This window comes from Cyprinodon variegatus, unplaced genomic scaffold (assembly GCF_000732505.1).
Source record: "Cyprinodon variegatus isolate N-32 unplaced genomic scaffold, C_variegatus-1.0 Scaffold17, whole genome shotgun sequence".
Classification (NCBI taxonomy): domain Eukaryota; kingdom Metazoa; phylum Chordata; class Actinopteri; order Cyprinodontiformes; family Cyprinodontidae; genus Cyprinodon; species Cyprinodon variegatus.
The window spans coordinates 1,652,305-1,663,444 of NW_015150470.1; the positions used below are offsets into that span (position 1 = coordinate 1,652,305).

General features: G+C 36.8%; 1 protein-coding gene across 1 annotated transcript in view; it reads right to left on the reverse strand.

The window, feature by feature from the left end:
• Positions 1-10,830, reverse strand: part of LOC107092384 (contactin-associated protein-like 4) — a 182,368-nt gene extending 171,538 nt beyond the window's left edge. The window contains exon 1 of the mRNA XM_015386843.1: positions 10,647-10,830. Coding sequence (XP_015242329.1) covers positions 10,647-10,731 — 85 coding nt within the window. The 5' untranslated portion in view covers positions 10,732-10,830. The remainder of the gene's footprint in view (positions 1-10,646) is intronic.
• Between the last annotated feature and the right edge of the window lie 310 nt (positions 10,831-11,140).

An 11,140-nucleotide genomic window follows, 5' to 3' on the forward strand; every position in this document is an offset into this window, starting at 1 on the left:
AGAAATTAAAAACAAAATTGTGTTTTGGAATCTGATAGCAAACAAGCAGATTTAAAAGTCATGGTGTTACTTGCTCTCTGGATTGAATCCAACATCAGAAAACCAGAAATATGTCTAATCACTTAAGTGCCACATCTGTTTTGTTGTCGAACAACAACTTAGCTTGTCCTTCTACAGTAGTTGAAAGGAGCTCAGACTGCCATAAGGTGGTCTTTAGCTCACATAGCCCAATAATCAATGGAAGTTAAACAGGTGAGTTTTTGATGTCAGCCCACAAAGAGCATTGATGCTATGCCAGCTGCTGATTGTTAACCAGAAAAATAATGTAATCATTTTCAAATCAAGCCAACTCTCAAGGCAAATGTTTCGCATTTTTGTTTTAACATGTGTCAATCTGAAGTTTCCTGATCGACATGTGAGCTGAAGTAGCATTTGGGTTGAAACATACTTTCAGTTTAAATTGTCACAAAAGTTTAAATGGATCCAGATTTGAATCCTTTTCATGATTTTACTCATTTTATGAACTGTACCTTTCCAGTTCTTGTATCCTCTCATAGCTATCTCAGTCAACTCTTTGTGTGTGACATGTGTTAGTGTGTCTGCTCTTCAGCGCAGGCAAATAAAAAAAGTAAGAAAGAGAGAGAGAGTGAAGGTAAGAGGCTCCAAATCAGCAGCAGTCGTTTAGTTTAAAGAGCCAGCTCTCTCTTCATTCGTGACCAACAGGATCTGACCCAGCGAGGCAACTTTTTTTGGGAATTAGAGCAGAGGCTTTCTCCTTAATGAGATTCTATGCTCACAAAGGGGATTTTGGAAAAATGCAAATCCCATGAATTAATTAACTCTAAGCCTTTTAGAAATATAAAAATAATTAAAGATTTAATAGCTGCAAAGCTAAAATCATAATAAACCCTGTAGATTGACAATGGTATGTCAGAGAGGCAGTAGAGGCAGTTGAGCAGGTACTTTTTACCTTTTTAATGCAAAAACCTCCCTAAATGATAAAATAAAGAAGTAAAATTCATGAAGCATTATGGAAAAAATATGATTTATCTCCTAAATGCATACAGAAATTCTGGTTTGTTTACAAATTAAATTTATGTTAAACAAATCCTATTATTACCTCCACTTAGTAGAATAAAATATGCATGTATAAAAAACTGACTTTAAGCTATATTAATAAGTAAAAATGTCATAATTTGATTCATTGACTTAATTTAGAACAAACTTGTCTTCCAGTGTGCTGCCGCTAAGCTCAACCTTAAATAACAACAGCTTTATTAATGGTCCACAAACTCCATGAGGAAATCACGTTATGGTAATCAATAACAGCGTTTAGTTTGTCCTTCCAGACTCAAAGTTTTAATTTTATGAACACCAAACCCGCATGTTGAGCTGTAGAGTTCACTGAAGAACAAGAGAAACATCTGTAGTAATTACACAAATATTTAAAGAAAAAAAACACCCATAAGGAACAATGTTTTAAATGTAAGCCAGGAAACAAAATGAAGCACCAAACTAATTGCAAAATCTTTGTTTCACCATTAATAATCTGCTTTACTACACATCAAAACAGTCAAGAACGTTCAACAAAAAAAGCTTTAAAAAAATAATCAGAATAGATGTTTTAGAAGGAACAATTGGAGACAGCTGGTAAAAATGCTATGCAATGCAAACGCTCTGCAACTTTTTATCTTATAAACTATGAAGTAACATCATAATATAAGCATAAGACAAAGCAAAACTCTCAAGCATTGATTCCTGAAGTTGGGTTAGAATCCACCCATTGTGTTGTGAAACAGATGAGTGTCCGAACGTTAAGGTGTAATAATGGCGAAGGCATTCAAAGCAAAGTCTATGGTGGTCATTCATGTTTTGTGGGGTGATGCATCTTTGCACCATTTCAAGGGTTAACAACTGAAATGCTTCAAGATGCTTTAAATGCTGTGTTAGGATTCCTGTCTGTGTGGTTTGTGTTTTTGTGTTTGTCTCCCTTCCTCCACCAGGAGGCGCCTGGTTCTGGTCCGCCTCCTCACACACCTGCGGAGGGTTACCTTACCTTGACACCAGAGTGTTTGCCAGTTTTGGGTATTTTAGCCAAGCTGAGTTTTTACTGAGTCAAACTGAGTTTTGTCAACCTGGGTCCTAACCGAGTTTTTTGTCTTTGCCTCTCGGCAGGAAGTCATCCTGCAAACTGGATGTTTTCGGACCTTCTCTCCCTGGAAGGATCATCTGAGCTTTTAACTGAGCTAGGGATTCAAACTGGAGGTTTGGATCTACTTTCCTCCAAGGGATTGTTTGAGCTTCACACTGAGCAAGGGATTCATCTCCACACCAACCCGTTCAAGTACCGCAGGAAATCCAAGAGGCAGTCAGTTTCTCCGTTCACCTACAAAACAACCACATTCTGGGTAAACCCTGTCAAGAGTCAAGTTCAAGAATCAAATTTCCCACTGAGCCTGAACTAACCACAGTGTCTTCACCTCACTTTCCGGTTAAGCAGTGTTCAGATCAACACTAGATCCTGCATTATCTCCTCAATAAACCTCTTAAAACTTTGCCCTGGTTTTCGCTCTGTATTGTTTTTTTCTGCTTTTTGGGTCAGACCTTAGTAAAATCATGACATGCTGCATGTTTTGAGCTTTCAGGCATTGACTTGCGTTAAGTGTGTCTAAAGCAGCAAACTCCAGAACTGGAAAATATGAACCTTTGCTACTCAATGAAAAATTCCAACCACTCAGAGAAAAATCCGAGAGCTGAAAAGGAAAATGGAATTTTTATTCAAGGAGAGCTTTTTGTCTTTTACAACAATTTGGTCCACCTACATATAAACTGATTGTTTTGGACGCATACCATGAAAAAGGCTTTTCTGTGTCATTTTTTTTTTTAAATATTGGCACTGTTTGCTTGAGCAAAAAGTAACTAAGATTACACAATGGATGTAGTGTAGACATAGTTATAAGTAGTTGAAATAGGAACATGTCCAGTGCTTAGTAAGGTAAAAGGATCTCTGATGCTGTCAGTCTGTTTCTCTTACAAAAGCCCTTCAACCATGAACTCTCTCTTTCAAGAGGAAAATAAGCGTAAAAAATTATCCTATCAACGCAGAGATGGTCAACTATATACCTCCTTGAATGATTTTATGGACCTTACCTTTCCTACAGCTAATATTATTACAAAAATTAAGACCAAATGTGATGTAGGGAACCCAGTTAACATTAAACAAGTACTATAACTTCATCCAGGATTGCTTTAAAAGAAGCACACATATTAGCAATATCAAAGGCAAGAAATATCAGTATGTATGACGCTGAAAAATACTAAACTGAGCAAATCCAAAACAAATATATTAAGTGATGTAACTTTTAATAAACCCAGAAAGAACAAGACATGAGAAATTACAGTAAACATTTTAATGAAGGCGAAACATAAATTCCTAATGACCCACTCTATAGCAGTGAAATAAAATCATCCATTAAAGATGGCAAGGGTTTATCAATGATTTCCAGCAACATGCAAAACCTTGCAAACCATAACAACTACGACCATCCTAAACGATTTATCAGTTTCACCACTTCCATTGGTTATTTAGGTCAAATTTTTGCTACACCAGATTTATTTCACAAACTTTAGCTCACACATCACAGGTTTTGAGCAGATGAATTTGCTATGAAGGGAAGATCTCTGGTGGACTGTAAATGTAGGGGAAGAGAGTATAACCACTTCAAAGATGCAGCAACTGAGCAAGACTTGCTTGAGAAGAAAAGTTGCTTTTTTTCATGTAATCCTTTTTTCCTGAGTAAAGAGACCAGTTTTCCTCTCTGTTTGGGCACCATCATAGGCAAATGAAGTGAGAATTGTTGGCTGTACTTTTAAAGCAGAGATGAAAGCACCTCAAAACTAATTTTTTTTTTGTCTGAAGTGCAAAACACTTTTCTCTTTTTACCTATCGCTTTTAGCACAGTAGGTGAGTTTAGAGTCTAAACTTTAGACAAATTATACAGAACGTCCAGCAATAAGAAAAAAAAAACACCATATAATCACAGGCGTCAAGTAAAAAAGTACAAATACTTCGTTACTGTATTAATGTACTTTTTAGGTATCTATACTTTACTCCATTACTTATTTTTCTTCCTACTTCTGACTTCTACTCATTACATTTTCACACCAGTATCTGTACTTTCTATTCCCTACATTTTTAAAACAAACGTTACCCGTTACTCTTGGTTTTGGTTTAATTTTCATAAATATTTATTTCAGGTCATGTGCACCTTCCAATGCAGATCATTGGCTCCATCCACATCTGGTGAAAACTAGTGTAATTGGATGAGTCATATAACGCAAACACTCATTGGTTAGCTAAAGGAAATCATCAGAAGCAAGCAGGTGTTCTTCAAACTGTAAACGTGAATTGTCTATGCCATGCTACAATGTAGGATTCAGAAAAAGATGTTGAAATGTTTGAAAGGTCGGACACAGGCGAGAGCGTATCGGGAGACGGAGACCAACAAGACCTCCCTCATCCTTGGACCTATCTCAAAGAATTTTTCGAAATAGTCGAATAATTGAGATTTCAATTCAGATAGTGACATCTGGCTGTTTTTTTAAAGGTTACTTTATACTCTAAGTAGTTTTTGGAGCACATACTTTTTCACTTAAAGAGGTCAAGTTGATACTTCAACTTTTACCAGTGTTTTTAAACTGCAGTATCTATACTTCTACTTACTTAAGTTGCAAATGTATGTTCTTTTGACACCACTGCCTTTAATTAAGGTAGCAAATCTACTGAAGTTTTTTAATCCAAATGTCAAGCAAGTGCATCATGATGTCAGATCACATGATGCTAAATGTATACATTTTGAGGAAAAAAATGAAAAAGAACTAATACATTGATTTATACAAATGTAGAACATGCCATGTCAAAAGTTAGTGCTTATCCATGCAAACACCTTAACTGGTATTAGAGAAAACAAGTGCCTTTTAAAATTAATTACCTGCTTTTTGCATTTTTCTACTGGTATCCTGAGGACTCGCCTTTGGTGATGAAGTCTTTGATGTTTTAGCCTCATTGCCTTTAATCTAATGTTTAGCTTCCATCACAGATTCCCTATCATAGTTGGGTCTCTGGATTAACTGGTCCATAATGCAAAGGTAACTTACAGTGAGGAGAAGGGTTTTGGTAAAATTAAATATGACTTAAAATCTAAGACAAAACTGTCAGACATTTGATTAATTCTGGACTTAATTATATGAGGTAAATTGTAAAGCAGTAAACTGAAACCTGTGCATCATATTATTATCTTAATAAATCTATGATGCCTGTTTTTGTTATTATATAAAAAAACAAAAAAACTTTCAATTCTGGTCAATTGTGGCTCCTCCATTCAGAAAAACGCTGTATTGTTTTGCCTGAAGGGAGTCAACATTTCCCATGAGGAACAGCAAGGTAAAATGCTGATATCCCTGTCGCCTGCAGTTGGCTTGAACTACATTTTGGTTTCCAGTTACTGTGTGAAAGACCGATAGTGATTAGTTAATGAATCTAATTGTGGTGAAACAATGTTAAATGACGATGTTGGAAATAAATGTTTAACTTGTACTTATTTGTACAATATTCTGTATCAGCAACTGATGTTCTGACAAGTTTAGAGCCTTGAAATAGATAAATATGTTATCTTTGATAATTTAACAGTAAACACACATGTAGATCCCAAAAGGAATTTGCTGCATCGCCAGAATATCAACCCTGTACAATTTTCACACATATACAGTCTCTTAGGGAAATTAAGTCTCATCAACCTCCGTCTTTATAACAAATGGGGAAAGCAGTCTCCGCATTTGCAGTTGTTTTAGGTTGCAGTGTTACTGACACCCTCCTCATTGTTGGTTAGTGTCTGTGAAAGTAATACAGACCCCCTCGGGCCAAGACAGAGGTGTCATTCAACTAGTAGTAGGTCAACGTATAATTACAAAAAAGTCTGAAAAAAAAAACTTAATGAAGGTTTAAAGTTACTTACATTAATGTTGGTTTAAAGAAAGCATAGAAGGCAAAGAAGCCATTAACAAATTCCTGCATTCCCCTTCTGACCAAAACTGTCCTTTACATTGCAAAGTAAAATAATCATCAGTCTTATCAAAAACTTGCATGAATATTTGTTTCTTTTCGTTTTCCGTCCATTGAAATGAGAAATTACTCAACACTAGAAGACCTCATCATACTGAAAATGTTCAAAGGTAATTAAATGCACAGTGGCTTTGAAGCCCTGGAGGCGGATGTGTCACAGAGCAACCTTCATGAAATATATCACTTAAAAAAGCACTTAAGTCTTCCCACCCAACAAGGAACAGTCTCTGGCTCTTGAAATATGGATTTCTACTTTGTTGCCGTTTAGCAACCATAATAAACACTGAACTGTCTTTCAGGAAAAAGAAGAAGCGAGCTTAGCGCTGAAAGCTGCAACTGGGATTCTCTGTACTTCGAAGGAATTTTGATCCCTACAGGATGCATCTGCCGATGTGTGAAAAATGTGCACCACAAAAATTGAGGTGAAAATGTATCTGAAGAGTTAAACCCGACATAGACTGAGATATAACTAAACTCTCAGGGTTAAAATGTTCATACAGTTTGACAGAATGAAGAAACTAAATGTGAGCATAGGTATCATTTCAGCCAAGAGGAAAACAAATACTTCAAGAAAAAGAATGAAAAAGAAGCAGCAGGAAGTATTTTAGGATAAGAAAAAAGGAGATCAGGAGACACTATTGAAGCATGCAGGAGACTGAGGCATAAAGATGAAAAGCAAAAAAAAACGAAGAAAGTAAACCATGACAGCTCTCTCAGATACAGATGCAGCAGGGGAGCTGAGGATCCATGCGGACGGGCAGCACAAAGGGATGGCAAACCTTAAGAGAAGAACAGGGCGAGAGAAGATAAGACGAAGGGATATCTGCTGATAACCGAACAGGAGGTGGCAGCAGCACCAGCAGGACGTAGAAAATCAGCATCAAGCAGAGACACGAGTTGGATGGGGGGGTTTTAGACTCATCTGAGTCAGAACCAGCAGGAGGAGAGAAGAAACAAGTGAAGCAGAGAAACAGCAAGAGGTAAAGAGATAGAGAGGGAAAGATTCACATAGCCTGCTGAAAACTAATTTGTTTTGGGGAAACACCTCAACCAGTAAAGGATGTTTATCTTTCATTTCTTTGTCATTTCTAATTATTTGTGCTTTGGTTTATACTCAGAATAATTACTTTCAAAATGATTTAACAGATATTTTGTGATTGAAAACAACTTGCAAGTTAAAAATCCACACAAATAAATGTTTTCCTTCAGCTACAGGGATGAGGGTATCCATGCCCCTGGAACTTGTGAACATTTTACCAATTAAAACCACAAATTTTGTTGTATGTAAGGATTTTATGTAAGGAATGTAAAATGGTGCAGTGGAAGACAATTTAGACTTGCTCCCTTTATTCTGACAGAAAATAGAGTGCAACCTTCATAAATCAACTAATCACTTCAGCTTGTTGTTTATTCTAATCTTACTGTGAGTCAAACATAATACCTCAGGGGTCTGTTGGAGAAGAGCAATGAACAAACAGTATCAGGAAGTGCAGGCACTAAAGTGGACAGGGCCGGAAAGTAGAGTGAATAAAACAATCTCTCAAGCGCGACAATCTATGTTCAATATGTTTAATGAGAATAGAAAGGCTCTAAAAATACTGCAAAACTACCAGAACCTATTAAAGCATTAACCAGAGAAGCAGCCAAGTAACTTAAGGGGAGCAGTGAGATTTATTCCTCAATTGAGTTCACGATTAACAGCAGAGCTGTTAATCGTGAACTCAACAATCCAACTTACAGTTAAACACAAAACATGTCCAAGACTGATATGAAATATGCTATGTTTGATGGAAAAAACTAAATAAACATAGAGTAAAACAAAATGGAATCAAAAAGGTTGGGTGCCGGTCCAACTCCCTGCAGATCAATGATCCGAACAGTTAGCCGGGCATGAAGTGGTTCAGATTAAGGCTGAATATTAATATAAACCCTGGGATTGGTGTGATCTATTTTTCCACTAGTGCACTTCTTGGGCTTCAATAACTGAGGTAAACATCAGTTCATCAAGTTTTGTTCTTAAATGTGCATTTATAACTTGTAAAAAAAAAAAAAAAAAAATCTAAATCCCTTTATTGTCCCACAATGGGGAAATTCACCCTCTGCGTTTAACCCATCCCCTTGGGGAGCAGTGGACTGCCATTGGGTGGCGCCCATGGAGCAGTGTGGGGTTAAAGGTCTTGCTCAGGAACTCTGAGTGTAGGCTGGTACTTGCAACCTTCTTTGAGCCCAAGCGCACTGCTCTAACCACTACTTTTAGAGATAATTGGAGTCAAAGATGCTATTAGAGGCTAAAATGTTAATTTTTTCATGTATTACCCAACTTCAAATGACGATTACTCACTAACTAAAGATGCCCACTTGTGCAACTTTTTTTCAAAGAAGATGAACTATTTTTTATTTCATAAAAATCATAATAAAAAGTATTACCCAAGATGCTGTAACGGAACTCACTTTCTAGCCACTTTCTGAGAGCTAGCCTATGGCCTATAGATCAACACTCCCCAAGCTAGCTGACTGTGTAAAACCACTGCAAATATTTAGTTTGTTATATTTTCCATGTTCGTAGTGAAACATTGTTTTATAAGCATTTTCACAGCTTGAATTTCAGTGCCTCTTAAATTAAAGGTCACATATTATACTACATTTGAAAAATTTAACAATGAGACCCCCTCAGAGCATTTTTTGTTGGTTATGGACGAAGATTCCTCTCAGATCAGGCAAATGGCATTTACCAAAAATCTCCTTATTCAGCCCTCCTCTGAACAAGTTGTTTTGGCTTTTCACATCCTGCCCTCGCGAAGGCCACACCCCTACAACCTGCAACTATGACAACCAGTAAGAGCTCATAATGATAGGTTAGGGGCAAGGAATAATACATTAGATGAAGGCCATAGCTTGACCTGGCTGGGAGAGACCACTCTAGATAGCTCATTTCCCCCTCATGACATCATAAAGGGCATGAGGGGGTACTAAGAGGTTCAGAAAGGCAATGCTAAAAGTGAAATGTTTTTTTTTCATTTCTGAAGGCTTCACATATGACTGTTATTAAATGCTTATAAAGGGAACTCTGTATGAAATGGAACCTTTAGACAAAGTTTGCATGTCAATATTCATTTGTATTCTGAAATCTAAGTGAGAGAAAAAAGCAACAAATTGATCGGATTTGGTAGAAAAATCAAAGATTAGATGTTTAAGATATATCTCCCTAAATTAGATTTAAGTAATAATAATATTAATAATAATAATAACACATTTAATCTATACTGCATTTTTCATCAAAAAATGTGGTACAGGTAAAAAAGAGAAAAAGCATGAAAAAGCTATTTTTAGAAGAAAGAAAAACATCTAAAGGTGGCCAAAACTTTGCTAAAAATAAATGTTTTAAGGCCTTTTTTAAAACATTCGGTTGGTTGAGGTGCCCTCAAGGTTTCATGCATGCATGTAAGGCTGGGTAGACAACGTGGCCAACCACCTAAATTCAATTGAGAGAGTGTGGCAACATTTAGAAATTGGGCAAGGCTGGTCGAGACCTAAGACAAAATAAGAAATTTGTCTTAAAGGTATAGTGGAGGATCTTTGGGAATTTTTGAAAAGATCCGCCCTTTCCTGAGAGGGACGCGTGCAGAAATGCACAAGCCCATAAGTTGCTGTTTGCATCGCTCAAACAAACTTACGTTCCAAAAGAAGATTTGCAATTTTTCCACTTTGTCATACTCACCACTGGTAAAAGAAAATGGGGACGAACACGTGGGATGGCCTTACATAAACATATCACCAGAATGATTGACAATCAGGATGACCACTTATTGAGATGATCCACCCAGGAAAAAAAACATCCTCCACTGTACCTTTAAAGTATTGTGCTCAGTTCCTGAACAAAAAATTGCAAATTTGTTTTAGTAAAAAAATAAAAATGTATAAAATACTTGCAGGTATGTGGTTCAAAAGCAAGGAAATACAGAAAAAGTTTAACTTTTTTTTTTTTGAAATTCAAATATATCTTAACGATTTCTCTCAGTTTCCTTTCAAGTCATGATCCAAGAACTAGAGTTCCGTAAGTCTCAGTTAATCATTATTTAAATGAATGTCTCTGGATTTTAACTCTAAGAAAGTTAACGTCAAGCAATCTCTATATTGTATTAAACATTTCCAAAAGTGAGAGCGCCCGAAACTCTGCGCTCTGAAGCCACATAATCCGTTCAGTGCTGTGTTCCCCATAAGGATAAACTGTATAACGGAATAAAGATATATGCGCTGAACTGATTCAATAGAAAATTAAGACCACTTTTAGCAAAGTATCCCAAATGAAAACTCTTTATTTTTTTCCAGTTTTTTAAAAGCGCCTCTAAATGCGCCAATCAGCGCTCCTCTCTGTGAAAGCCGCAGATTTCGGAAAAAAGGCGCACGTGCAGATATTTCTAACAACTCTTCGCTGGTTTTCCCCACTTTTAAACACGCTTAATTCACTGCGTATCTTCGCCTCTGGGAAGCAAAGTAATAAAGGAAAGACACGCGTCTGTCTCACCTTCTGCGTTTGTCCCAGAAAAGCCAAGGAGGATAAAAAGCCAGGCAACACGAGGAATAATCCCATCTAATCTGGTGGTCCCCATATCCTTGATGGGAAAGGTGGAGGCTGAAGAAAGAGTCAGCGCCTGCTGCTGCTGGAGGAGAGAGACACGCACAACCTCTCCTCTGCAGCTCCGAAAAACATCTACTGCAACCCGAAGGAGGGAAGAGAGGAATCACTGAAGCAGAGGCTGTGGAGAAGGTGCAAGGCTGGTTATTGGGTATGGAATGCCAAGGTGCTCAAAATTAAATAAACAAATAAATCATTGTGAAAAATATACGGAAGAGGATTAGAGCCACTGAAGAAATTAAAAAAGTTAACTGATTTTAAAATTTTTGTTCAGTATAATATGAGAAAAAAGTCAGAATTCTGACTTTAATCTCAGAAATACGACATTTTTCTCACAATTTTGACTTTTTCTCAGAATTATGACTTTAATCTCAAAATTCTGA